Source organism: Ictidomys tridecemlineatus, chromosome 15 (genome assembly GCF_052094955.1).
Source record: "Ictidomys tridecemlineatus isolate mIctTri1 chromosome 15, mIctTri1.hap1, whole genome shotgun sequence".
NCBI lineage: Eukaryota > Metazoa > Chordata > Mammalia > Rodentia > Sciuridae > Ictidomys > Ictidomys tridecemlineatus.
In genome coordinates, this window is record NC_135491.1 from 19,402,072 (window position 1) to 19,429,079 (window position 27,008).

The following is a 27,008-nucleotide window of genomic DNA, read 5'->3' on the forward strand; positions in this document are numbered from 1 at the left end:
CTAATAGGAAAAAGCCCCCGTTGCCGCTCACTGCTTAGGCCCATCCAATGCAAAGCGGACCTAGGCAGGAGTTGCCTGCCATCCTAAATCTGCGACGTGCCAATCAGGAGGAGACTCCCAGAAGAAGATGGAAGCCACTCAAGTTTCCAACCGCAGGGCGGGTTCTCGGTAATGTGACACCCCATACCTGTCCCCACCCCCAACTCCGGTCTGTCACCCCAGTTACCCTTCCCTGCCAGCAATCAGTGCCCTACTCAGTCCTACCCCAGCCAATATCCTGCTTCCAGATGTGTCGCTCACCCCTCTATGATTTCACTTGCTGCTGGAGGTAGGAGGAGATGCAAGATTCTGAATTCTGTATGGTGGGCCGGGCTTGGTGGCCTTCCCCTGTAACCCCAGAGGCTGAGGAGGCTGAAGCAGGAGGATCGCGAGTTCTAAGCTAGCCTCAGCAATTTAGTGAGGCCCTGTCTCAAAATAAAAAATAAAAAAGAGTAGGGATGTGGCTCATTTAAGCACCCTGGATTCAATCCCCAGTACCAAAAAACAAATGGAGGTGGATGAGAACAAATACACACACACACACACACACACTGAATTTATCACTATTTGTTTTTAATGGACAGCATGCCTTTATTTTATTTGTTTCATTTTTATGTGGTGCAAAGAATCGAACCCACTGCCTCACACATGCTAGGGAAGTGCTCTGCCACTGAGCTACAGCCTCAGCCCCTTATCACTGTATTTATATTTGCAGAAGTGGAGTACCCCTCCAGATCTCTAGAAGGATTCATACATCCTGGGAATATAAGTACCCATGTAGGCAGCTGGGGACAACACTTGCTGAAAGAGAAAAATGAAGAAGAAAAAAAAAAGATAATGAAAGAAAAAGAGCAAAAGAGAAGACTAAGGGCTAGGGGTGTAGCCCAGTGATAGAGCATGTACTAGCATGCATGAAACCCTGGGCTCAATCCCCAACACTAGCGAATTAAGAAAAAGAAAAAGGAGAGAAAGAAAGGAGTATGGAGAAGGAAAAAGAAGGAAACAGGAATAAGAAAGAAAGAAAACCAGTGGCGAAGGTCTGTAATCCCAATGGCTCGGGAGGCTAAGGCCAGAGGAAGAAAAGTTCAAAGCCATGGGGAATGGGAATAGGAGAGACAGTAGGATGAATCGGACATAACTTTCCTATGTTCACATATGAATATGCCACCAGTGAAACTCCGCATCATGTACAACTACAAGAATGAGATCCTAATTAGAATAAGTTATATTCGATGTATGTAATAGTTTGTCAAAACACACTCTAGGGCTGGGGTTGTGGCTCAGCAGTAGAGCACTTCATAGCACATGCGGGGTGCTAGGTTTGATCCTCAGCACCACATAAAAAAAAATAAAATAAAAGTATTTTTGTCTAACTGCAACCTATATATATATATTTTGAAGAAAAACACATTCTACTGTCATATATATCTAAAAAGAACAAACAAAATTAAAAAAAAAAAAAAAAGTTCAGGCCTGGAGTTGTGGCTCAGAGGTACAGCGCTTGCCTGGCATGTATGATGCACTGGCACCACATAAAAATAAAATAAAGGTATTTTGTCCACCTACAACCAAAAAAATAAATGTTAAAAAAAAAATCAAAGTCTAAAAAAAGAAAAAGTTCAAAGCTAGCTTCAGCAACTCAGGCCCTAAGCAGCTTGGTGAGACCTTGTCTCAAAATAAAAAATAAAAAGAGTTGGGGGTGTGACTCAATGGTTAAACCCCATGAGTTCAATTCCTGGTACCCACCCCCCCCCAAAAAAAGAAGTAAACCTCTGTCAAATGGGGTGCTATTATCCCAACCCAAACTCCTTTTCACAGAAGAAAGAAATGAAGCTCAGCTAGCTAGTAAGGGGTGAGGCTGATGTAAAAACCTGACCCAGAAGGCAGAATTTCAGAATGAGGGTTACAGGGTGCTGAGTCAGAATCACTGGGATGTTGTTAAAATGTCCCCTTCCCATTCATCTTCCAAAACAACTTTTCAGGCAGTGTGACTGTTCTCTGAGCACTCCTGGCACACTCCCAGACCAAGGCCTTTCAACTCACTTGTGTCCTCTGCTAGGAAAGCTCTTCCCCTAGATATCACATGAGTCACTGCCTCACCTCCTTCAGGTCTCTTTCAAAGGTTATTTTCTCAGTGAAACTCTCTCTGACCCTATTGAAAAAGCAATCCCTATTTTCTGCAGTCCCTTTCCCCTTACTCTGTATTTCCCCACAGCATTTGTCACCTTCTAACATAATAAGTAATTTCATTGACTTTGTTATTGTATTTATTGTCTGTCTCTTTTGGAATGAATATAAGCTCCATGAGGGCATAGATTTGGGCAGGGTTTTTTTTTTTTTTTTTCCTTGCTGTATCCTCAAATACTTAGAACATTGCTTAGCATGTAGGGAGTGATCAGTAAATACATTTTTATTCTTTCCATTTATGTATTTATGTTTGGAATCAGGAATTGAACCCAGGGGTGCTCAACTACTGAACCACATCCCTAGCCTGCAATGGTACATGCCTGCACTCCCAGCAACTCAGGAGGCAGAGGCAGGAGGATCACATGTTTGAGGGCAGTCTAGGCAATTTAGTGAGAATCTGTCTCAATATTAAAAGGGGGGATTACTGCAGACTCAGTGGTAAAGTGCCTCTGGGTTCAATCTCCAATACAAGAAGGAAGAAAGGAAGGAAGGAAAGCAAGCCAGGCTTGGTGGTGCATGCCTGGAATCACAACTACTAGGGAGACTGAGGCAGGAGGGAAACCCATATATCCAGATAAAACCATGAAAGTCCATGACTTTATTTCTAAATTATTCAAACTGAATTTTTTGTGCTGTATAGCTTACAAAGAGGCATGAAACACCCAATACATTTATAATAGAGAATTTTACTTAGATTCCTGACAATCACGAGCATCCAGGAAAACACTAATAATCAACCCTTCTGACCCCTCGACACTGAAGTTCAGGGGACAAGGCCCTTCCAAGTCCTTGCAGCTTCATCCTGGGAGTCTGCAGAAAAGCAACTAGATGCTTCCTCCTGGATGCTGGTTACTTACAACCCAATATTCCAGATTCTTAGAAGAGGAAAACTAGAAATATCATATTTATTTATGCAAAGCAGTAAGAACCTAAGTACCACATGCCCTTCTGCTATGGTTTGAATATGGTCTGTCCCCTCCCAAACTTGTGTTGGAATCTAATCTCCCTTGGGAAGCAGTCAGAGGTTGGAAACTTAATCTGACTGTGGTATTTAGAGGCATGGCTTTCATAGGTGATTAGGATTAGATAAGGTCATGGGGTGGAGCCTTTATAGTTGAATACTGGTAGCTTTATAGGAAGAGATAGAGAGACCAGAGGACACATGTGCAGGGTCTCTTTCTTGCCAACAAAAAGGTTATCACCAGATATGGTCCCTCAACCTTGGACCAGAACTGCTAACCAAAATAAACCTCTCTTACCCAGTTTATGTAGTGTGTTGTTATCAACAAAAGGGAAATAGTGTTGCTTCCTTTCTGATTCAGACATGCAAGAAGATTCAAAATCAGGACCTTATCGGGGAAACTGCAAATAAGAAGATGAGCTAGGTGGGACTGCAAATCGGTGCAACCACTCTGGAAAGCAGTATGGAAAACTTGGAATGGAACTACCATTTGACCCAGTTATCCCACTCTTCAGTATATACCCAGAGGACTTAAAATCAGCCTACTATATGACATGGCCATGTAAATGTTCATAGCAGCTAGATAGCTAAAGAATAAAACCAACCTAAGTGCCCTTCAATAGGTGAATGGATAAAGAAAATTTATTTCTTTATTGTGCATATACACAATGGAATATTACTCAGCCATTTAAAAAAGAATGAAATTATGGTATTTGCCAGTAAATGGATGGAACTGGAGAAATAATTGAAATGATAAGCCAATCCCCAAAAAACAAAGCACAAATGTTCTCCCTGATATGTGAATGCTGACTCAAAAAAGTGGAGGGTGTAGTAGTGGAGGTTCACCAGATTGGACAGGGGGAAATGGGGCAAAGAAAGTGTGGATGGGAATGGGAAAGACAATAGAATGAATTGGACATAACTTTCCCATGTTCATATATGAATACACAACCAGTGTAACTCCATATTATGTACAACCACAAGAATGGGAAGTTATATTCCATGTATGTGTGATAATATGATATGTCAAAATACATTCTACAGTGATGTACATCTAAAAAGAGCAATTTTAAAAAAAAGATGAGCTAGGGAGAAATAATCAAGCTTCTTTAAACTAATTTTTTTTTTAAGAAAAAAGGCCAGGCTTAGTGGCACACACCTGTAATGTCAGATCTTAAGGGCTCAGAAGGATGAGACAAGATAATCACAAATTCAAGGCCAGCCTCAGCAACTTAGTGAATGAAAAATAAGAAAGAGGGGATGAAGCTCAATGGTAGAGCATCCCAGGGTTCAATCTCTAGTACAAAAAGAAAAAGAAAGGCAGGAAGGAGGGAAGGAGGGAGGAAAGGGGAAAGAAAAAGAGAAAAGGAAGAAAAGAAAAGGGGGAAAAAAAACCCTACAGGGCTGGGGATACGGCTCAGTTGATAGGCTGCTTTCTCTCCAGCACCACCAAAAAACAAAAAGAAAGAAAGAAAAAAGAAAAAGAAAAGCTGCAAGGGAGCTAAAATTTTTGAACCCCGGAAAAAGGAAAGCTGATGGATTTAATTCATGGAAAAAGGATCTAGAAACTAAAAATATCAGAGCAATCACCTCTGAGGACTCAAGATTAGAATCAACTAAATTCAAAGAGTGGAACAGATTCTGGGTACTTCATTAAAGAATTGTTATGGGGCTGGGGATGTGGTGCAGGGGTAGAAGATTTGCTTAGCATGCCTGAAGCCTAGCATCATAAACAGCTAAGTAAGTACTAAGTAAGTACTCTAGCACTGAGCTACATCTGCAAAGAATTGTCTTAGGTACGCCTGTGAATGGACCTTCATTTCCCACAGTTATGCAGAGCATGTGCTGTGGATATGGCCTCTGCGTGTGCCTCTGCCTCAGCATGAGCAGACCCCCAAGGATCACCGGATAGTTGAGGAAAATTATATCAGAAAAAATAATACAGGGCTGTGTTGAGAGCCATCCATGGGCTGTTTGTGGACAGTGTGGTGCATCATAGCCTAGTGAGGGGATAAGTCTGGCATTGGGAACTTCCTGTGACACCCCCACAGGGACAGACCACCTAATGCAGCCGAGCTTCCCCCTCAGCTCTGCCAAAGATCCCGCAACGTGCCTGAGATGGGTGTGACCTGCCAAGGTGCCAATCAACCTTCTGACTTGGAGACATCAGGAAGACTCCATCCTTGAAACCTTATCCCTCCCTTAAATAAACCACTTGAGCCATCTTTCCTTATCTAGTTCCAGCTCTTGTGTGCACTGGATGTATCAGGGGCTCCACTTTCATAAATATATTTCTGGCTCTTTGTATTTTGTTCTTCCCTAATTATTTTAGACTTTAAGTTTTCAGGAGGTTTACACCCTCCTCAGCAGGAAGAAGAACCCCCCCCCCAAAGAGATGCTGGCCCCCGTTAGGGCCAGAGGGGTAGCACAGTGGTGGAGTGTGCACCTAGCCTGTGCACAAGGGAGGTCCTGGGTCCAGTGCTTAGTGTGCACGTGCACACGTGTGCAAACTCACACACACAGAAAAAGAAAAATAAAGAAAAGAAATATACAAAGATGAACATATGGAAATGGACCAAAAGGACATGAGAATAATTCAAGTAAGAGAGAAGAACATTCTTACAAAAATCATATTCTTTTATCCAACCCAGACCTCTCCCTGAGAAACAAACTCATTTTCAAATGCCAACTCTACACATAGCAAAGTCTCTCAAGCACCTCAGTTTCTTCAACTATCTGGCTTTTCTCCCATCCTTAACTTTATTGTTCTTGAAGTCTTTATCTCTGGCCACAGCATAACCATCTATCCAGTCTCCAGAGACTATAAATTTTACCTGTTTTTTCCTATTTCTCATTCTTACCTTAAGCCTCACCTTCAACTGCCACAGATTCCATCTCAGAAATCTGTCTTAAACTCAATTCCCATCTCAGTTCCCATAGCTCCAGATAAATTTTCATAATCATTAACCTGAACTTTATCAATGGCCTCTGTGTCAATGAGCACTCCTCCAGAGAAACAATTAATAGGAGGGAGGGAGTGTGTGTGTGGGAGAGAGAGAGAGAGAAAGGGAAAGATTGATTTACATGATTGTAGGGGGTAGCATACAAGAAATCCTCTGGCAGGGCCTGCATTGTCCACAGAAAATTTCCAGAATCCCAGAAGCAATAATCTCAGAATGGATCAGTTTGTTTTGTACTTTATAAAAATGAAATCATACAGAATTTTGTGTCTGGTTTCCTTTGCTCAGCAATTTTGTGTGTGTGAGAGGTTCATTCATGATGTTGCACATGATACCAATGTGTTTGTTTTTATTGTGTACAATTTTCCCCTATGTGACTATGCCATGATTCATTCATCCATCCTAAGTGGATGAGCATTTAGGTAGAGTCTAATGAAGAGGATAGTGCAGCTATGAATAGTGTATGAATTTTATGATGAAGAGATAAACACATTTCTATTGGATATCTACCTAGAGCTGGAATTTCTGAAACATCAATTATGCCCAAATTCTTTAGTAGATAGAACATGCCCAATAGGGCTGGGGATATAGTTTAGTGGTAGAGCATATCCCAGGTTCCATCCCCAGCACCACGATAAAAAACAAAAACAAAACAAACCACACTATTCTGGGCTGAGCTGCACAAGGCTCTGGGTCTGATCCCTATCGCTAGCAAGAAAGATGAAGAGGAGGAGGAGGAGGAACCCAGTTGTCCAAAATGTTCATAACAGTTTATAACAATTTACACTCTCCAAGCAATATATGAAATTATGGGTACTCCACATTCTCAACAATATTCCATACTGTTTGCCATTCTGTCTCATTATTTTATTCTATTTTGATTTATTGTTGTAGTGGATTGAACCCAAAGAGGGTTTACCACTGAGCCACATCCCTAGCCTATTTTTTATTTTGAGGCAGGGTCTCAAATTGCTAAAGCTGGTCTCACACTTGAGATCCTCCTACCTCAGGCCATGAGCTACCTTGGGTAGACCTTTTTATGGTACATGGCTGAAAACCCTGTAAATCCTTCTGGGATTATAGGTGTATACCACATGGTGCCTGGTTCTATCTCTTCTTTTTCTGTATTTAGGAGTGCTGGGAATAAAATCCAGGGCCTCATGCATGCTAAGTAAGTACTCTACCACTGAGCTACATCTGCAGTTTTGTTTTATTTATTTATATTTATGTTTTAGTTTTTGATGGACACAATGTCTTTATTTTACTTTATATGGTGCCGAGGATTGAACCCAGTGTCTCATGCATGCTAGGAGAGCACGCTACACTGAGCCACAACCCCAGCCCTGGCTCATTTATTTTTAACCCATAATCACTTCATTCCTATTTGTCAAAATGCCTTGTCTTTCTTTCTCTCTATTTTTTTCTTTTTCTTTTCTTTATTTCTTCCTGTATGTTATTAAAGACTGAACTACAACCCCAGCCCATTTCTTTGAGCCTGGGTCTTGTCAAATTGCCCAGGCTGGCATCACACTTGCAATTCTCTTTGTCTCAGCCTCCCAGGTAGCTGGGATTAGAGGTGTTGACCAAGACGCCTGGCTAATACTTCTCCTTTTAAATCACAAGGGAAGGGGTAAAATAGTGTGCAGTGTAGAATCAAACAACCTTGAGTCTATCCTTTACCAAGTTGGTGACCTCTGAGCTTCAGCTTTCTCTTCTGCAAAAAGAGGATAATAAAGTGCCTGCCTAGTTGAGGTATGAGAAGACAAGACCAGCTGAGACCACACACACAAAATGCTCATACTTCCTGGCACAGAATAAGAATACAAGTAAGTGACTCTTACTATTATAAGAGCATTTTTTAAGGAGGACAAGGTATTGAACCCAGGGGCACTTGGCCACTGAGCTACACCCACAGCCCTTTTAAATTTTATTTTGAGATAGGGTCTCCCTAAGTTGCTGAGGCTGGCTTTGAACTTGCAATCCTCCGGTCTCAGCCTCCCGAGCTGCTGGGATTACAAGTGTGCTACTGCACCCAGCTCCCATCCCTCTCTTTTTAAAAAAAAAAAAAATTTTTTTTTCAGTACTGGGGGGTTGAAGCCAGGGGTGCTCTGCCACTGAGCTACATCCCTTTTTATTTTTTATTTTGAGACAGAGCCTCACTAAATTGCTGAGGGTCTTATTAAATTGCTGAGGCTGGCCTCCAAATTGCAATCCTCCTGCCTCAGCCTTCCAAGTCACTGAGATTACAGTTGTGCCTGGATTCAATGGATCCCTCTCTAGTAGCTATTCCTCCATGGTACTGTATGGTTTAAATTTCTAAAAATTTTTTTTTAAAAAAAACTGCAAAATTTGGTCCATAATTTATAATACATATTGTTTGTCCATTTTCTGATGCTATGCCAAAATACTTGGATATTTTATAAAGAAAAAGGTTTGTTTAGCTTACAATGTTGAAAGCTGAAAATCGAAGATTGGGTGTTCTTATTTGTTTGGCCTCTGATATGAATTCCCTTGGCTAGGTCACAACATGGTAGAGATGGAAATGTTCACATGCAGAGGGAACAAAGTACATGGGGCCACCTTACTATACAACAACCCACCCTGTCCAGAACTAACTTACTCTGCAAGACCAAACCGGCATTAATCCCTTCTGGCATGATGTCTCCCCAAGGACCTAATTACTTTGCACTATGCCCCACCTATGAAAGGTTCCCCCATCTCAATATTGTCACACTGAGGATCAAGTTTCTAGCCCATGAACCCTTGGGGAACCCACTTGAACCATACCCAAACCATAGCAATTTCCTTCTATTTCTGCATTTAGTTTAGCAAATTTCATCAGATTCCCCAAGAGTACATCAGGCTGTCCCCAGAGAAGCCAATGCTCCTTTAGTCAACAAGCACATCTTAGGAGGTGAGATATGATTTTTTTTCCCCCTGATACTCTACCACTGAGCTACATTCCAGCCCTTCTTATTTTTTATTCTGAGGCAGTGTCTTGCTAAATCACCAGGCCCGCCTAGAATTTGTGATCCCTCTGCCTCAGCCCCCAGTTAGTTGGGATTACAGGTATGCACCACCACACCAACAAAACTCACAACGTACTTGAAGGAATCAGATCCCTGGACTGCAGACTGATGATCTAAAATAAACAGTAAAATAGGACTTGGCAAAATCATTGTTTGGGGCTGAGATTTTAATCTTTTGCCAGTCTCAGAAATGTCAGCCCTAGCTTTTTTTTTTTTTTTTTTGTTAGGAGCAGAAATTCATTGGTAGTTCTTGTCCCACAGTCTGCCAAATGGGGTTGACAAATAAAAGGTTAAATGTTGCTCCCTTGCTGGGTCAGCAGAAGCTCTCTTTCCTGATCACAATGGGATCAGAGCTATGGGATGAGATCTCTGGGTCCCCCTTCCATGAGAATGTCTAAAGGTATATGATTGATTCTGTGTAGCCTGAAGGAGTGATACTCAGATAGTTCCTGTGACCAGAGAATAGATGCCTGGTTGGGATTCACCCAGAGAGGTGCTTTTTTACCTATGAAGATGCCCAGGAAATAGTGTTAGGAAGGATTGGTGTGTCTTTAATAGCATGATTCCTTTTCTTACTTTTTTTCCTTTATAACAAAGCAGCAGCTCTTTTGAGCTTTTTAGGCAACAACATCAGGCTAGATTAAACAATGGACCATGGTTTCCATTATATTCACTTTAAAAAAATATATTTTTTTCCCCACCACTTAATTTAATTAAGTAACTTATTAATTGATTAATTATGTGGTGCTGGGGATTGAACCCAGCACCACATACTAGGCCAGCATTCTACCGCTGAACTACAACCCCAGTCCACTTTTTAATTTTTTTTTTTTATATTTGTAGTTGGACAGCATTCTTTCTTCCCTTTCTTTCCTTCCTTCCTTCCTTCCTTCCTTCCTTCCTTTCTTTCTTTCCGTGCGGTGCTAAGGATCAGTTCCTCACACTTGCTAGGCAAGTGCTCTGCCACTGAGCTACAGCCCCAATATTGACTTTTATAAGTCTCTCTTGTTAGAACAAAAAACCATTGGTTTCTCTTTTTCCTTTTCTTGATTTTTTTTTAAACTTATGGTTATGGCACAGTTGCCTTTTAAAATAATAAAAAAAAATTGAACAAAACAAATAACTTACGGAAGACTATTAATGCTTTCCCATTGAGCTACATCCGCAGCCCATTTTGAGATGAGGTCTTTCTAAATTGTCCAGAACTTTGGACCTTCCTGTCTCAGCCTCCACAGTAGCTGAGATCACAGGCTTGCACCACCGCGCTGCGTCTGAAATGGCTATTTTAATTTCCAGCCCCAGGTGAGCAGGTTTCCAGGGAAATGGATTAAGTGCAGCGTGACAGACGTATGCTGAAATTAGCCTGATACTTGCGTCAGACTTTAACAGAGTAGGGAGATTTCTTCTTCTTCTTTTAATTTGGGATTGGACCCGGGGGATCTCTACGACCTACGGAGCTACACCCCAGTCCTTGTTTTATTTTTTCTCTTAAGGCAGGACAGGTTAAATTGCCCAGACTGACCTTGAATCCTCTTGGCTCACCTCCGCAGTTGCCAGGTTTACAGGCGGACGTCACCTCACCCAACTTTTTCTTCCTTTCCACCCTCCTTCTTTCTTTCTTTCTTTTTTTTTTCCTTCTTTTTTTTTGGAGGGAGAGTACTAGAGAGTTAGCCCAGGATGCTCTTGATCAGAGAAGGGAAGTATTTTTTTAATCATTTTCCCAAACAACCTGAACTGGATAGTACTCCGCAAGCTCTTAGAATTAATGAGCCCTTTCTGAAAAAACGCCTTGTTAAATTTCACGGGCCCGGCAGGAACCAGGTGGATTTAAAATTTTAATCATTTATTTTTTTAACATTTACTTGATTGTTGCCACTGTTTGTTTTAAAATTCTCAAACAACCCCTAATGCACTTAAAACATACGGAAACCCTTGGCTTGATTTAAAAATAGATTTTGTGTTTTACCTGGGACATTTTCTGGGACTGCAGCGGAAGTGTCCCCTGGTTGGGGGAGGGGGAGGTAGTAACTGCAGGACTCGGATGGGAAGGGGCCTGGCTCCGCGGATTGGGGACTCCGGGTTCGGGTTTTCGGGTTCTGCCAGGCTATTCGACCCCGGAGTTGTCTAACCTCTCGTGGTGGGGCGGGGACAGACAAGTGCGAACCCTAATCCAAGGGGTCCTCCTTTTTCCTCCAAAACTAAGTGCATCTCTACCCTTTATCGCATAATACCCTCGACCAGCTTGAGAAAGACTAATCACCCCCCATTTTGCAAATGTGAAAACTGAGGTTTGGAATAATCGATGGTTAAGAAACGTTCTCAAAGATATCCGCCAAGTCTCTTGGGCACAAAACTCCTCCCGAAGTTCCTTCGTGGAGGGCTCCGTCGCTCAACGCCCCCCAGATATCCATTTAGTCCCAGCTTCGGGGGTTTTGAGGTTGGTCGCAGCGACATTAGCTCAAGTCAGCGCTCGGTGGCGCTGAGTCCCCCACTCGGCCCCAAGGTCCCCTTCTGCGCAGAGCTTTGCCTGACCTCACTGCCCAGAGACCAGAGGTGCAGACGTGGCGTCGGGTCTGGTCCGTGTTCCTGGGGATAGAGACCACTAGCCCTCCGCATTTACTCCCTGGGCTCCAGGGGCGAATTCCCAGCCTGCGCCTCACTGCTGCAGCTAAGACCCTCTGCACTGTCCCTGGCGCCATGCCGGGCTCACAGGGTTGAGCTAACAACGAAGCCCAGGTTAGGGCCTCTGGACTCTGAGTCCCGAGGGCGGCGCGACAGGGGCCCCAGATCTTGGGATGGCCGGGCGCTAGTTCGGGCGGGGTCTAGCACTTGGAAAGGACCGCAGCTCCGACCCCGCAGACTCTTGGGGCGGGGTTGGGGGCGGGGCCTGGGGGCCGGGGCGGGGTCGGTCGGGTCTCCAGGGCTCCGGGACTTGGCCTCGGGCGGGGCTGGAGGGGCGGTCGCGGGGCGGGCTCCGGGGCGGGGCGGGGCCGGCGCCCTCTGGGGCTCGCGGCGGTCGCTGAACCTCAGTCCACCGTCCGCGCTCGCGCCGCCACCATGACCCACGCGCTGGTGCCTGCGGCCCCCCAGCCGCTGGAGAAAGAGAACGACGACTACTTTCGAAAGGTGGGCGGCTTCGGGTGGGCGGCTTCGGGTGGGCGGCGAGTCTGAGAGGGTCGCAGACCTCCTACCCCCAGGATGTGGGGGGGTTGCGGGAGCGCGCGTCCGGGGTCGGCGAGGCCCGGACGGGGAGGCGCTCTGGTCTGGTGCGGGAAGAGAAGGGAGGGAGATGGAAAACGGGCCGCTGAGTACCGGGCGCCCGGAACAGGTGGCAGCCCGGCTGCGGAGGGCGGGTCCAGGGGGCCGCCCCTGAGCAGGTGTAAGCCGAGAGTCCGGGGTCTGAAGGGTGCTTCCGCGTATCCCGAGAAAGGACCTGTGACTGGCTGCGCTGGCGCCCTGGGCCTCCAGGCGCTTTGCGACCGGAGCCCAACTGCCCCCGGAGCGCTAGGCGGGGTCGCGAGTGGGGAGGGAAAGACCACCCCGGGCGGGTTGGCGTTGTCCTTTTCCCTCCAAAATACTTCAGTGTCCTCCTCTTCGACTTCTTAGTGTGTAGAAGATAGCAGCTGGGGGAAGGGGACCTCGGGTGCCGCCTTCTCATTTGTCCGGATTCGCCCTGGAGGGCCTGAGCACGGTGGTCTCGCCCCTTCTCGCTTTATGCTAAAGCGGATTTATCTGGTTGCCTGAGAAACCCGGCGGGTGAGTGCGGCGGGCTCTGGGCTCTTAGCTAGTCCAGGCGCTCCTCTGCACTCAACACTGCCTGCTCCCCCGGAGGTAATAGCTATTCAGTCCCAAGGTTGGGAATGGTGATGCAAGCCTATAATCCCAGCAACTCAGGAGGCTGAGGCGGGAGGATTACAAATTCGAGGCATCTTTAAGGATTTAGCAAGATCCTGTCTCAAAATAAGGAGGACTGGGGAATTGTAGCTCAGTGGTAGAGCACACCTGTGTTTAATCCCCAGTGCCAAACAAAACCAAAAAACCTACCCCAGCCCGTACCAGTAGGGACGCTGGGATACCTACAGGTGCCAGGGCCTGGTCTAGAAAGATGCTTTAAAGCCGGGAGTCACAAAGACACTTTCCACACCTTCCTCCTTGCAGGTCCTGGGTGAGTCAAAACATAGCCATTGGAGCTTGGCCTGAGATCACTGGGTGGGTTGAGAGATTGTCCTTGTTATTTTTATGACAGATATGATCATAATTACAAATAGGGAAGTGAAACTGTTTTCCCCAGAACAATCAATTCTTAATTGTTTAAAACCTAGCCATTCAGTTCACCAACAGTCTTGGCATCTTCCTTCGTCCATTCCATATTGACAACTTGGGCTTTTTCTCATTAGTGAGGAGCAGTGACAGCAGGATAGGAGGGGGAATCTGGAAACCGGTGGGGACAGAGTGGGAAAAAGTCTTTTTTGTTAAGTTGCTTTTAGCATTTAAAAAATTGTTTTGCAGTATATTTAAGTTCAAAGATGTCATCATGGAATTACAGGATTATAACTTCTAATTATGTGAGGCGTTCGGGACAGAGGATCACAGGCCATAGAACTGCAGAAGGAGGCTTGGCCTGGGAATCCCAGATGTTGGTCCTAGTGCCCCAGGGCCTGACTGCCACCCCCACAAAAGTGCTTTGTGGCCTCCAGAAAGTTGCTGTCTTCCTGCAACTTTAGTTCCTCTCTGGATTGTCTTGTTTTCTGAACAAGTGGCTTTGTGGACCTATGGCAGTGTTTGGGGGGAAATGCCAGGAATGATGGAGCACACCTTTGAGGGTGATGGTCCCAAACCTTCCAGAACAGGTTTTCCTGGGGGAACCATCCAGGACTGTGAGTCCAGGGGAGGACAGACATGCACAGGGAAAGGGAGAGGATATGAGGTTGGGTGTTTTCCAGATGCAGGTTCTCTGGTGCAAAAATCAGATGAATCACTGCTTTACCATGAGAAGCATCTATTTTGAACACGAGACCTTGTAATGATCATTATGCTGTGACTGAGTTAAGCCACAACAGTCCAAAGAGTGTTCTTTGCATGAGGAAAAGAAATGGTGTTGACTTAGACTCTTTCCTGATCTGTGACCTGAGACAGTTTTGACTTAAGAACTTAAGAACCGATGCTCCCTGGATGAAGGGTGATTGTTACACAGGTCAAGAAGAGCACTTAAGGTAGAGGGTCAGCCTAGGCAAAGGCATAGAATTGTAAATACCTCTGGATGTGAAAGTGCTAGCGGGAATTAGGCAGTTCAGGGTCATACATCCTAAGGACCCACGAAATTTTGGTAATCCACCGAAGCATTTAAAGTAATCCCAGACATGTGAGATTTGCGTCAGAGGAAGACCCTTCAGACAGCTGAGTGGTTAGTGGGTCAGGGGTGGCTGAGAGGCAGTGGTAGAGACAGGCAGGGCAGAGTTGGGGCCATTTAGCCCCCTGTTATCCCAGTCATCTTTGCCTTTCCTACTCTGATACAGCCTGCTGATGACTTCAGTCTGTTTTAATGTGCTGGGTGGTCACAACCTCCACCACCAGTCCTTCCTACCAGCTTATGCACCAACTCAGATGAGAGGTTCATATCAAAGGCAGGGATCCCAATGAAGAGGGATGATGGGCAAAGGCAGTGTGCACAGGGGTGGGAAGAACTGATGGGGTTGGATATGGTGGAGAAGGCACTGTTGGCAGGACTCCAAATTATGGGGAGCAGGTGGATTTGAGGCCACCTTTGGGATATCCAAGTGGGTTCCAGTGCACCAGGGACCTGGCAGCCGCTTGCTCCTGGCTGGAGATGCAGCTTTGGGAGGCACCAGTGCGGGAGCCTTGGGATATTGAATGAAGGGACCTGGGCAGAAGGGAATAATACCTCTACTTAAGGGATAGGTGGAGGCAAGCCAGGAGAGCAGTGGTGTTAAGGAAGCAGAGTCTTGTTAGCAGGCTGGTGAGGTTGACAAGACCTGGGCAGAAGGGAATAATACCTCTACTTAAGGGATAGGTGGAAGCAAGCAAGCCAGGAGAGCAGTGGTGTTAAGGAAGCAGTCTTGTTAGCAGGCGGGTGAGGTTGACAATCCAGAAGAGCACTGGAGAGTTTTTGATTAGTCCCTTAGGGAGTTGTGAGAAAATGAGTAGTAGGAGGGCTGGGGACCAAAGTTAGTGTATCATGGTGTGGGGGAAGAGCAGAGAAGAGAGTTGCTGGAGAGAGATAGGGACACAGAAGAGAGAAGAGAAGAGAGAAGCCAGGATTGTTTTGTTTTATTATTGTTGTTGTTCTGAGGATTAAACCCAAGGCCTTGAACATGCTAGGCAAGCACTCTACCATTTAGCTACATTCCCAACTCTTTTTATTTTGAGACAGGGTCTCCACAAGTTGCTCAGGCTGGCCTTTAACTTCCTATCCTCCTGCCTCAGCCTCCCAAATAGTTGGGATTACAGGCATGTACCACTAAGCCTGGCTTTATTTATTATTATCATTATTTTTTGTGGTGCTAGGGATGGAACTCAGGACTTCACATGCTACACAAAGCACTCTGCCACTGAGCTACAACCTAGCCCTGCAGGCTTGTTTTAGAATGAGGAAGTCTAAAATCTTTTAAAGCTAAAGGTGAAGAAATTAGGTGGGGAGTCAGTCTGAGATTCAGAGAGAAAGAGAACAAGCTGGGAAGGAGTCCTAGAGTCAGCCGGGGAGGTAAGTGTTGGAAGCTGCTGCTGAGTGGGTTGGGAGGCTGAGCTAACCAGGGACAGCGGTCAGGACATCATACGACTTTGGACTTAGGATTTTGCACACAGGATCAAATTCATTTCTACTAAAATCAAGCTTCTCTTTCACCCTGCCTTCTCTTCCCCTCTTCTTTAAAATATACTCAAAAAAGCTCTGTGCCTTGTGCTGGGGCTGCTGTAAGCTCAATGGTAGAGCACTTGCCTTGCATACACAAAGTCCTGAGTTCAATCCCTACCACACACACATAAATAAAGATATTGTGTCCATCTACAACTAAAAAAAAAAAAAAATTAAAAAAAATAATAAGAAAAGCTCTGTACCTGACCCTCACCAGGTTCTGGGATACACCGGACCCTGACTTTCTTTTTTTTTAAGTGCTGGGTATTGAACCCAGTGCCTCAGTGTGCTAGACAAGCACTCTATAGCTGAGCCAACCCCCAGCCCTTGGACCCTACAACTCAAGCATGTGGCCATTGCTGATGCTTTGTGAAGCTAGCTCCAGCTAGGCTTGAAAAGGAGGGACTTCCCTTGCTTTATTTCACAGCAAGAAGTGGAGTACCTCCACAAGCTTCATTCAGGAGAGCTACAGCAGTGTTTTGTGGAATTAAAAGTTCCTTATGCTGGATGACCCTGGTTCCTAAATGTGCAAGATAATTACTGGTGGGGAAGGGGAGATACCTTTTAAATTAGGGTCTTTTGGAGGGTCATGTAGGAGTTGGCTGTACAGAGCTAGAAGATAGAAAGTTAGTCCCAGGTCAGGCATGGACACCATTATTACCAACCCTGTCCTCTTGTTTTTTGTCTTTTTTTAATATTTATTTTTTAGTTGTAGTTGGACACGATACCTTTATTTATTTATTTTTATGTGGTGCTGAGGGAGGGTCTCGCATATGCTAGGCAAGTACTCTACTGCTGAGCCACAACTCCAGCCCCCCCCCCTCTAAATTTAAAAAAAAAATTGGGGGGGGTGTATCACAACATCATGTCTCTCTCTGACTTCTCACTGTATTTTTTCTCACTAAATTATTATACTTAAATAGAGGTATAATTGCATAAGATTACTATAAATTCTTAAAAGGACTACCAGCTCCCCCCACCCCACCCCCACACCCCAAGGGTTTTTATGCTTTTCCTACTGAGAGTCTGGGAAGAATATGTTCTCTGATCTGTAGGTAAATGCACAGTAATGTTAAATTTTTAGGAGGCTCATCCTGATAGCAGATTCCTAATAGCCCCTGGGGGAGAGGTAATTCCCATACCCCCCAGGAAAACTAGTTCTCAGCCACAAGAACACCAGCTGGGGGGGGGAAATAAATAGAGAAAGCCTTTCCTCAGGATTGTCGAAAGGCCCTAAATGGAAGGTTTTAGCACCACATGGAAGGAATCAGTACAAAGTACAGCATTGTCACTTGTTATCTCTGCCTCTTCTTCCTGAGGGAACACAAATGCCCCGAAATGAATTTAACTCCTTTGTTTTTACTCAAGAGCTGCAGAAGAAGTTGTTTCTTGTTCACAGAAACTGGCTGGCTGGACAGGGCCCCAGGGTTCATTGTGTCCTGGTTTATGGCCCCTGTTTACTCTGGGCTTCCTGGAGGCTCCAGCAGAGAAGGAAGGAGAATTTCTTCCCCCTTCAAGCTCAGAATCTCCTCCTGGTTTATCTTAGCAGGGAGCAGAGTCTGATTGCATGTTAGACACTTGTGTGTGTCATTTATGAGCACAGCTTGTGCGAGGGGAAGCATGTTACTGATGGGCCAAGTCCACCAAGCACAGCATAGGTACTGGGGATAAGCAACTCCAGCTTTCTTAGGGATTGGTATCATCCTTTCAACAGCTGTTGGGAGTCTTAATCCTTTCCCAGGTGGGGAGGGGTTTGGGAGTTGGTGATCCTGTTCCTAACCCTTGGTAATCCTCCATGGGCTAAGCCAGGTCTGAAAGGCCAGACTGGACCCAGGCTGCTCATGGCTTGCTAAGGGTTCCAGATATCCAGGTGCACACCCACAGTCCAGAGGGCCTGCCTAATACTTCTCACACTGTGGGAGCTTGGCCAAGAGGAGTCCCCTGGCAGAAACAGAAAATTTCAGGGTGACTCAGAGGAGAGTCAGTGTGATGAGCTATAGCATTGTAAATGTCCCTTGTTTCCTGGGGCTATTTGGACAGTAGCCAAGACACCACCTGATGCTCTTGGGCATTGACTTTATCCTGATCAACACTTCCTCCTTTGGCTCTGATTCTAGAGTCTCGTGACACAAAGGCTGCATTGGAGGTGGCCACAGAGCCCAGTGGAACTGCAGGTGCAGCTCAGGCAGAGGACTGGGTGTCTGGCAGAGAGGGCAGCAGGGGGTGCTGGCTGGGAGCAGGGTTTTTCCTGAAGCCTGGTGGGGGGAGGAGAGACAGAGACAGAGAGACTGACCTACCGGCCGACCATGGTGAATGATGTGAGTGATGTCTCTTTGGCCTTTCCAGTGAGTTCATTATGGCCTTAAACCTTTGGAAAAATCCCAAGTTTCCATTTGTTTATAAGAAGAGAAAAGGGCAGGAGATCAAAACAACTCAGATGTCATTTATTTTTCTCCAATATCATTTGCATTAAGAAGTAACGGAAGGAGATGGGGTTATAGCTCAGCCGTAGAGCGCTTGCCGCACACTTGTGAGGTACTAGGTTCAATCCTCAGCACCACATAAAAAATAAATAAATAAAATAAAGATATTGTGTCCATCTTTAAAAAAAAATCTTTAAAAAAAGTAAGTTGTTAAAAAGTTAATCACAGAAATGCACAAATTCAAAGTCACATACAAATACCAGCTCCCACCCATACTACACAGACATCTTATAGACAAGGACGTTAACTGTGGTTAACAGTTGATTGGAATAAGCAGGACATTGGCTGGGTCTGGCAAAAACATTTGACTCATGGAGATTTTGCTGGTTTTGGGTATAGTGGGTGGCACAGTAAAAGCTTTGCGATTCAGTATGTTGAAAAATTATAGTGATTGGCACACAGTAGGCATTTTTACAGATTTGTTTCATTTTTATATTTATTTTTTAGTTGTAGTTGGACACAATACCTTTAATTTTAAATTTATTTTTATGTGGTGCTGAAAATCGAACACAGAGCCTTGCACATGCTAGGCAAGTGCTCTACCACTGAGTCACAGCTCCAGCCCCATTTTTACAGATTTCTAAAACTCACTGCAGGGAGTCTCTAGTTATTCGCCTCATGCCTCCCCCACTCCCATAGATATGGATTGGGATGCTGGAGGGAGGCAGCTGGGCCTTCCCCTCCACCACCGGCCCCAAGCTGGCAGAGATCCTGGAAGGGCAGGAGGGCTATTTACAAGTGCAAAATTCATGGTTTTCTTTTTCTTTTTCTTTTTTTTTTTTTTGGACATGGAAAAAACAGATTCTCCTCATCCAGCCTGCCCTGATTCTCCAGTGTGGTGAAAAGTTAAATTAGATGTATGTGTGTATTGCAGGGTATCACATTCTATTTTTGTGCTTTCTGGTTGACAGCTCTGACCACTCCATAAACAAACAATTCTGTTTTCTAGAGTTTGGTGGTTGAGTAAGGGATTGCATAACCAGAAGGAAATGAGAAAGGCTGAGAAAGTATCTTTGCTGGAGAAACAAGTAAAAGCACCTGTCCTCCTCTGTGGCCTATATGAGGGTCTCGGGCCCAGAGCTATCCCAGCCCTGTCCTGTCCCTACACATATGCTCCGTTTTAGGTTTTTTTTTTTTTTTTTACATTTTTAGTTGTAGACAGACTCAGTACCTTTATTTATTAATGAATAAATAAATAAAAATTTTGTAATTATAGGTGGACAGCATGCCTTTATTTTATTTATTTTCCTGTGGTGCTGAGAATCAAACCCAGTGCCTCACACGTGCTACCACTGAGCTACAACCCCAGCCCACATGCTAGGGTTTTACTCCTGACCTTTACATCCCAAGCTTGTACTTTGCCTTGAATTTGCTGGAAACACATTTACATGTGGGCTTTGTCTTTGGCTGTATGGAAGATGGGTCCCCACTGGTGGCCCAGGCTGAAAAGGAGGCTGGCCCTAGGCCCTGCATGAGTGGGCCCCCAGTGGGGTACGGAAGGCTGCCCTGTTCCTCCAGTCGACCTTCTAGATGGCCTGGCCATGTCAGTGTTTACTGGAATCTCTGGTTTCTTCCAAATTAAGTGAGGCTCCAGTTTTTGCTTAGGTGTTGCTATTAAATACTTGCCTTACAAGTGAACAGTCTGACAATACTCTGAGGACATGGGAGTGTGTACATTGACACAAAAAGTTTTCAGTCTAGGTAAACGTATTCTAGTTAGGACCTTTTTAGTTGCGGGTGCTGGAATTTTCAATCTAAAGAGGCTTAGGCAGGTAAACACATCCCTGGAATTTGACTCAGTACTAAAAAAGGAATGAATCACTGATGAATGAATCCACCTTGGTGGATCTCAAAACATGATTTTGAGTGAAATAAGCCAGACACAAAAGAATGCATACTATCCGATTTTGTTTACAAAGGTCTAGAACAGATAGAAACGTTGTGGTGATGGATGTCAGGGTGTGGGCTGCCTAGGACTGATGGAAGTGTTCTATATTTTGATAGGAGTTATGGCTCCACGGGTATGCACATTTGTCCACACTCCTGGAACTGTATGCTTAAAAATCTGTGTATTATATGTAAATTAAACCTCAATAATAATAATAATAGAGGGAACAGCTTAAGCAAGGAAGGGAATGAATTGGCTCCTGTAACTGAGAAGTCCAGAGGAATGACTTCAGGCCTGGCTTGATCAAGGGCTCAAATGCTGTCACTAAAGCTGTCTTCTCAGGTCTAGGGTGGTTCCATTTCTGGGGAGATACTGCCCTACTGCTGGAAATATGGCTACTACCATCTAGTCTTCTATCTTTCTAGGTTTAAGGCCAAGGAGGGCCTCTTTTTCAATTCAGTAGTGGGGATTGAACCCAGGTGGGCTCTACCAGTGAGCTACATCCCCAACCCTTTGTTTGTTATTTTGAGCCAGGGTCTTGGTAAAAGTCCAGGCTGGCCTAGAACTTTCCATCTTCCTGCTTCAGCCTTCTGAGTCACTGGGATCACAGCCAGGTGCCACTGTGCCCAAGTGACGGCAACTTCTTGATGAGCTGTGATTGAGTCTGATTGTCACGTCTCATGTGCTTATCCCTGAACCAGTCGTAGAGTAAGGGACATGCCTTTCCAACTGGCCAGGCATAAGTCAGATGGTTCTTCCTCTTGGAAAGCGGGTAAGAGAACAGGTACTTACCACCCCGACCATCATGGCTCCACAGTGGGAGAAGGGCATGGATCACACTGTTTCGCAAAGGATGTGGGGTAACGCTGGGCCGCCCTGAGCCAGGGAGCACGTGGAGGGATGCCTGGGGGTTGGCGGGGAAGCTGCCCCAGCATCTGCACACATTCCTACCACTGTGTCTGCCTCATAGCTCATCTCAAAGGAGCAGGAAGGATTTGAGCTGCAGACCTTTACTCCAATCTTTACTTCCTTCTGAGTCTCGAGTAGCTCACCTTGTCTCAAAGCTGTGAGAGCTGAGGTGCTGTGTCCAACATATGAGGGTCCACATAGGTGTCCAACCCTTGGGAGATGTCCACACAGCTAGCGATGATGCCGAAGAGTCCCTCAGTGCTTGCTTTTCTTGGTGGTTGCTGTCCAACCATCCTTTCACATTTTCAAGACTGATGGAAATGCTTGGACCTGATCCTGGGAAGAGAACCTAATAGACTCTGTGTAGAAGAAAGTCTTACTGTGTTATAGGAGTTTGTCAGCAGTGACCCTAGAGGACGGGACAACTCAATTGGTGCCCCTGGTTCCTGGTGCAAGCCTGTGTTCCAGTTTTGGGGCCCACTCTACATTTCTGTGTGAATGAGACCCTGCCACTGAGTTGTCGGGCCTGGGCTGGAAGCTGTGTATGCAGGGCTAGGGCCTTGTTACTAGGCAATACCAGGCAGGAGAAATGTGTGGGTAACCACCGAGGGGCTCCCTAGGAAAAGAACCCCCTGGAAGGGTCTAGTGATTGATTACTCACAGCCTCTGATGATACAAGGGGATTTTTCTGGATGTCTTGCCCAGATTTACCTTACAGGAAAATTTCCAAGCCGCCCGGTGGGCATTTCTGATGTTCTTAGCAGGGCCCAGCATTCCTACCTGTCAGTGAGAAGTAATGGGTTTTGGGTCCAATTACTCAGTCAGATCTAATCCCAAGCATTCCTATGCCTTATCTAGAAACTTGACCCTGCATCTGTGGGCTGGTTAGGGCGGAGTGATTCCAGAAGTTGGGTAAAGTATAGGAGCAGGAAAGAGCTCTTATCCGTATGCTATGATGGCTGCTTATCTGGGAATGTACATAAAAGAATTAGTTATTAAAGTGTCTTTGTAAAATAAAACAGAGCACTGGTGAACCATGTAATTCTGATTCAAATTGAACCAGCCCTTTTCGGAAGTGGAAAGGAAAGAGACCCACAAGTTATTTTACCCCTTTAATGTTCAATTAGTTTAACATTAAGGCCAATTTTATCTTATATCTGGAAAAAAAAAGATAATTAGTTTTCTGATTTTAAGTTTAAATAAGGGATTGTTTAATGGTTTAAAATGTACTAACTTCAAGATTCATCCCAACTCAGATTCTGAATATCTGTGTGAATTGAACTCTGGGAGGAAATGTTTTTGTAAAGTTAGGGAAAACTAGGTGTGGGGCCTGCGTGGGGAATAGTGATGACCTGCTAGAAAGTGAGAATGAGAAATCTTTGTGGAAGGAAAAATGTAATTCATTTCTGATTCACCAGTCCAAAAGGCCACTGATAATGGGGACTTCTGAGAAAGGTGGCTGCAGTAACCTTGGTAACCTGCCTGTCCTCTTCCTGCTGGGGTTCGGGCTGTGGGCGTGGCTCTGATTGAGTGAGGCTGGGGAGGCTAGGTGTGTGCAGAGCCTGGACTGCAGTGACGCAGTTGGAGAGAAAGGGTGATCTCGTCATCGAATACTGCCTGCCAGGTCACACCCAGGGAGTAGCCACAGCTGCCAGTCCCGCAGATAAGCTTCAACAAAGAATGTGGTCCTGACTTAGATCTTTGGGCTTACACCTGTGTGGGGTGGAGAGCACATCATTAGGCTTAAATGAAACATTGTTTCTGATCTTAAACTTAATAGGATGAAACATTGTAACCCAAATACCCCAGGAAAATATAGGCAGAGAACACAAGTAGACAATTCACTGAAAAAGAAATCTAAGTGATGGTTACTGTATTAAAAAGTATATACCATCACTAATAATGAGCGTGCAAATTGGAAGAATGAGAGGTTTTTATTTTTTATTTATTTCTTTTTAAAACATTTATTTTTTTAGGTGTAGATGGACACAACACAATGCTTTTATTTGTACTTGGTGCTGAGGATTGAACCCAGGTCCCGCCCGTGCTAGGCGACCGCTCTACCGATGAGCCACAATCCCAGCCCAGAGGTTTTTGTTTTTATTTTTTTGCCATACTGGATATTAAATCCAGGGGCACTTTATTGCCGAGTCATATCCCCAACCCTTTTTATTTTTATTTTTGGTACCAGGGATTACCTCAGGGGCACTCAACCACTGAGCCACATCCCCAGCCCTGTTTTGTATTTTATTTAGAGACAGGGTCTCACTGAGTTGCTTAGCACCTTGCTTTTGCTGAGGCTGGCTTTGAACTTATGATCCTCTTGCCTCAGCCTCCCAAGCCACTGGGATTACAGGGGTGCGTCACCACCGCTGGCTCCTTTTTATTTTTTATTGAGGGGTCTTGCTAAGTTGCTGACACTGACATTGAATTTGCAATCCTTCTGCCTCAGCCTCCTGTGTCTCTGGGATTACAGGCATGTGCCACCACGTTCAGCTAAAACTAATACTTTTGAACTTAATAAAAAGGCAGTCAAGCTCAGAAATGGGCAAACATTCTGAATTGATATTTCTCCAAAGAAGATCTATTAATGGCCAATAAGTCTGTGAAAAGACTTTTACTGCTTACCTGACCAGGGACAAGGAGACTGACATGGGGCCAGAACCCTTACCTGTGCAGGAATCCTCAGGGCCCATATCCCAGCTGTAGACTCTGAAATGAGCAGAGTGATACTTTATTTTTTGGTGAGGGGGAATCAAGCTCAATGATTTATGCATGCTGACCCAGTGCTTTACCACTGAGCTATACTCCCAGCCCAAGTTCATCATCACTAACCATCAGGGAAATGGCAGTTCCAAACCACAGTGGGATACTGCAAACACTATCATAGTTATAATAAAAAAGATAGGGCTGGAGTGTAGCTAAGTGTTAGAGCACTTGCCTAGCATGCACAAGGCCCTGGGTTTGATCTCTAGTACTGCACACATAAACATACAATACAAAGACCCTTACAAGTATTGATGAGATATGGATAAGTGGAAACCCTAACGGAAATGTAAAAATAGTATAGTGACTTTGGAAAATGGTCTGATGGTCACATAGAATTAATGGTGTAACCCAGTAATCCCATCTTAGGCACACAGCCAAGAAAATAAAAAACAAAAAAATAAAAAATTAAAATAAAAAAAAACACACTTCCATATAAAACCTTGTTATAAACTGGACATGGTAGCATAGACCTGTAATCCCAGTGACTTGGAGGATGATGCAGGGGGATGGCAAGTTTGAGGCTAGCCTCAGCATTGTCTCTAAACATAAAAAGGGCTAGAGGTATAGCTCTGTGGTGACGCACCCCATCTTTAATCTCCAGTCCAAAGAGAGAGAGAGAGAGAGAGAGAGAGAGAGAGAGAGACAGAAGAAAACCTGACAAAATATATGTGCCATAGGAAGGGCTATTTTGTAAGGTTGGCCTTCGCTAACATCTGGAAACTTGGTCCTTGGAGTGTACTCCTCATTCTCTAACTGGTAAGGTTTCACTGTGCCTAGATGGTGGTACAAAAGTATGGTTTATGATGAACGTTTGCTTTCCTTCTAAGAATTTGGAATTTTAGCACATGCGAGGCAGAGGGTGCCTTTGTGATCAGCATCCACTAAAAATCCTGGAAAGACTCTCTAATGGGCTAACTTGGGTGGAGTTGTTGCATTTCTGGTTCTGGGCAAGAGTATGTTGTGTGACCCATCATAGGTGGGAGAGAACATAAAAGAAGCCTGCATGTGATTTATCAGGACTGTCTGTGCAGCTTTACTAAGCTGCTGTGATAAGTCTTGCTCATGAGGACAATAATATCACGTCTGGTGAATCTTATTTTTTGGTACCAGGAATTGAACCCAGGAGCATTTAAGGATCGAGCCACATATCCAGCCCTTTTTATATTTTATTTAGGAAAGGGTATCACTAAGTCTCTTAGGACCTCACTAAATTGCTGAGGCTGGCTTTGAACTGGTGATCCTCCTGCCTCAGCTTCCTGAGCTGTTGGAATAATACTTGTGAGCCACCATGCCCAGCTATTTGTTTTTCTCTTTGATGTTACTTTTAGAGGTTATTTTATGTTAAACATTTTTCTGTTCTCTTAAAAATATTGTCATCATTTTTAGTGGCTGATCTCTGACGGGGCATCTCTTATTATTTTTTCCTTAGGGCTGTAATCCCCTTGCACAAACTGGTCGAAGCAAGCTGCAGAATCAAAGGGCGGCTTTGAATCAGCAGATCCTGAAGGCTGTACGGATGCGGACAGGAGCGGAAAACCTTCTGAAGTAGGTGTCTCTGGCTTCACTGCCTCAGCTGGGAGCCCAGGCCCTCCTGAGGCCTCTCTTTCCTGTACTCCTAGGACTGGCTCTTGTGTCAGCTTTGGATTCCCACCTCAGTTCTGGTATCTACAGCATGTTCTTTCTTGCTTAGTATTGGTTTCTTAAGTTTTAGGTGGAACACAATATCTTATTTTACGTTTATGTGGTGCTGAGGGTCGGACCCAGTGCCTTGTGCATGCCAGGCAAGCGCTCTACCACTGAGCCACAACCCCAGCCCCTGAAGTCCAGTTCTTGCCCTGGTGTGTGTTTTCCTTGTTTTCAGGACCTGATTGTTTTCTCTGCTGCCTGGCAAAGATCACTGCTTGGTAAATGTGTGCTGAATGGACAAGGGAGAGCGAGGCAGGAAGATGGGACTGGGGCATTGACAGTGTCCCCTTTTCTAATGAGAGGACCCATAAACCAGGCATGGTGGCACATGCCTGGGTCCCACTGACTCAAGAGACTGAGGCAGGAGGATTCCTTGAGCCCAGGAGTTCAAGGTCAGTTTGGGCAACATAGCAAGGTCCTGTCTGAAAACCAAACAATAAAACAGTAAGTGCATGAGAGGGGTAACTTGCAGCCCTATGCCCTTGGAACACTCAGTGTTATGTCCTGGTGGAAAAATAGTTCCTTCTCAAGCACAGAACTCAGTGAAGCCTTACCCTTGCCTAAGCAGCTGTAAATCCTCCCCACACCCTTTAATACAACACAAGACTCTCTGCCAGCTTTCTTCTGTTTACTGAGCGCAGAGTTTCTTCTTCCTTCAAAGTTCTAGGGTAGGTTCTTGTCCCCCCTTGCTGTCTTTTACAGTGGATAGTTAAGGTGGGTACTACACCTGCTGTCCAGGTAAGTTTGACAGGTAGATGCCTCTTGGTGCTTCAGGAAGAGATAGGGAGTACTTGCAGGAACCTGGAACCCCAAAGGGGCTTAATTTGCCTGCTCAAAATTATAATTCCATTGGAGCTTTCCAAAAACTTTTAGGGATTTCAAGGGTGGGGAGGGTGCAGGCATGTCTGCAAGGTTATGGATATTGGCTGTTTCCAATGAATCACCTTGACTGTTGGGGTCCGTGAAGAAATCAGGTTTCTTGGGAGGTTGTTGAAAAAAATAAATATGCCAACTTGGTATTTGAAAAAGAGATACAAGACTCCAGGACTCCCAGCTTCTGGTAGTCACAGACAGACAGGAATGAATGAATGGCATGATCAGTAACTTCACATACACTGATCCCCTGAGCAATCAGTAAAACAGGAAGAGAGTTTTCAACCTTGATCTTGAGCTAAATTCATTTCTGAAGTGGTTTGAAAGGTCTCTTGAGATATTAGGTAGGGAAA

The 27,008-nt window shown here is 44.9% G+C and overlaps 1 protein-coding gene and 1 long non-coding RNA gene across 4 annotated transcripts in view; both read left to right on the forward strand.

Annotated features, from left to right (window-relative positions):
- The first annotated feature begins 42 nt into the window (after nucleotides 1-42).
- LOC144370833 (uncharacterized) lies at nucleotides 43-6,409 on the forward strand. The gene is made up of 2 exons (XR_013430815.1): nucleotides 43-168; nucleotides 3,549-6,409. It is a non-coding gene; the product is annotated as an uncharacterized LOC144370833 (long non-coding RNA).
- Nucleotides 6,410-11,892: 5,483 nt separating this feature from the next.
- Rhpn2 (rhophilin Rho GTPase binding protein 2) overlaps nucleotides 11,893-27,008 on the forward strand; it is a 65,920-nt gene continuing 50,804 nt past the window's right edge. For 2 of the 3 annotated variants that reach the window (XM_078032190.1, XM_078032192.1), the window contains exons 1-2: nucleotides 12,144-12,302; nucleotides 25,526-25,641. In XM_078032190.1, the coding sequence (XP_077888316.1) occupies nucleotides 12,234-12,302; nucleotides 25,526-25,641 (185 nt within the window). In that variant the 5' untranslated portion in view covers nucleotides 12,144-12,233. Of the gene's footprint in view, nucleotides 11,913-12,143; nucleotides 12,303-25,525; nucleotides 25,642-27,008 lie in introns of those variants that run through there. The other variant, XM_078032191.1, reaches the window with a different exon arrangement.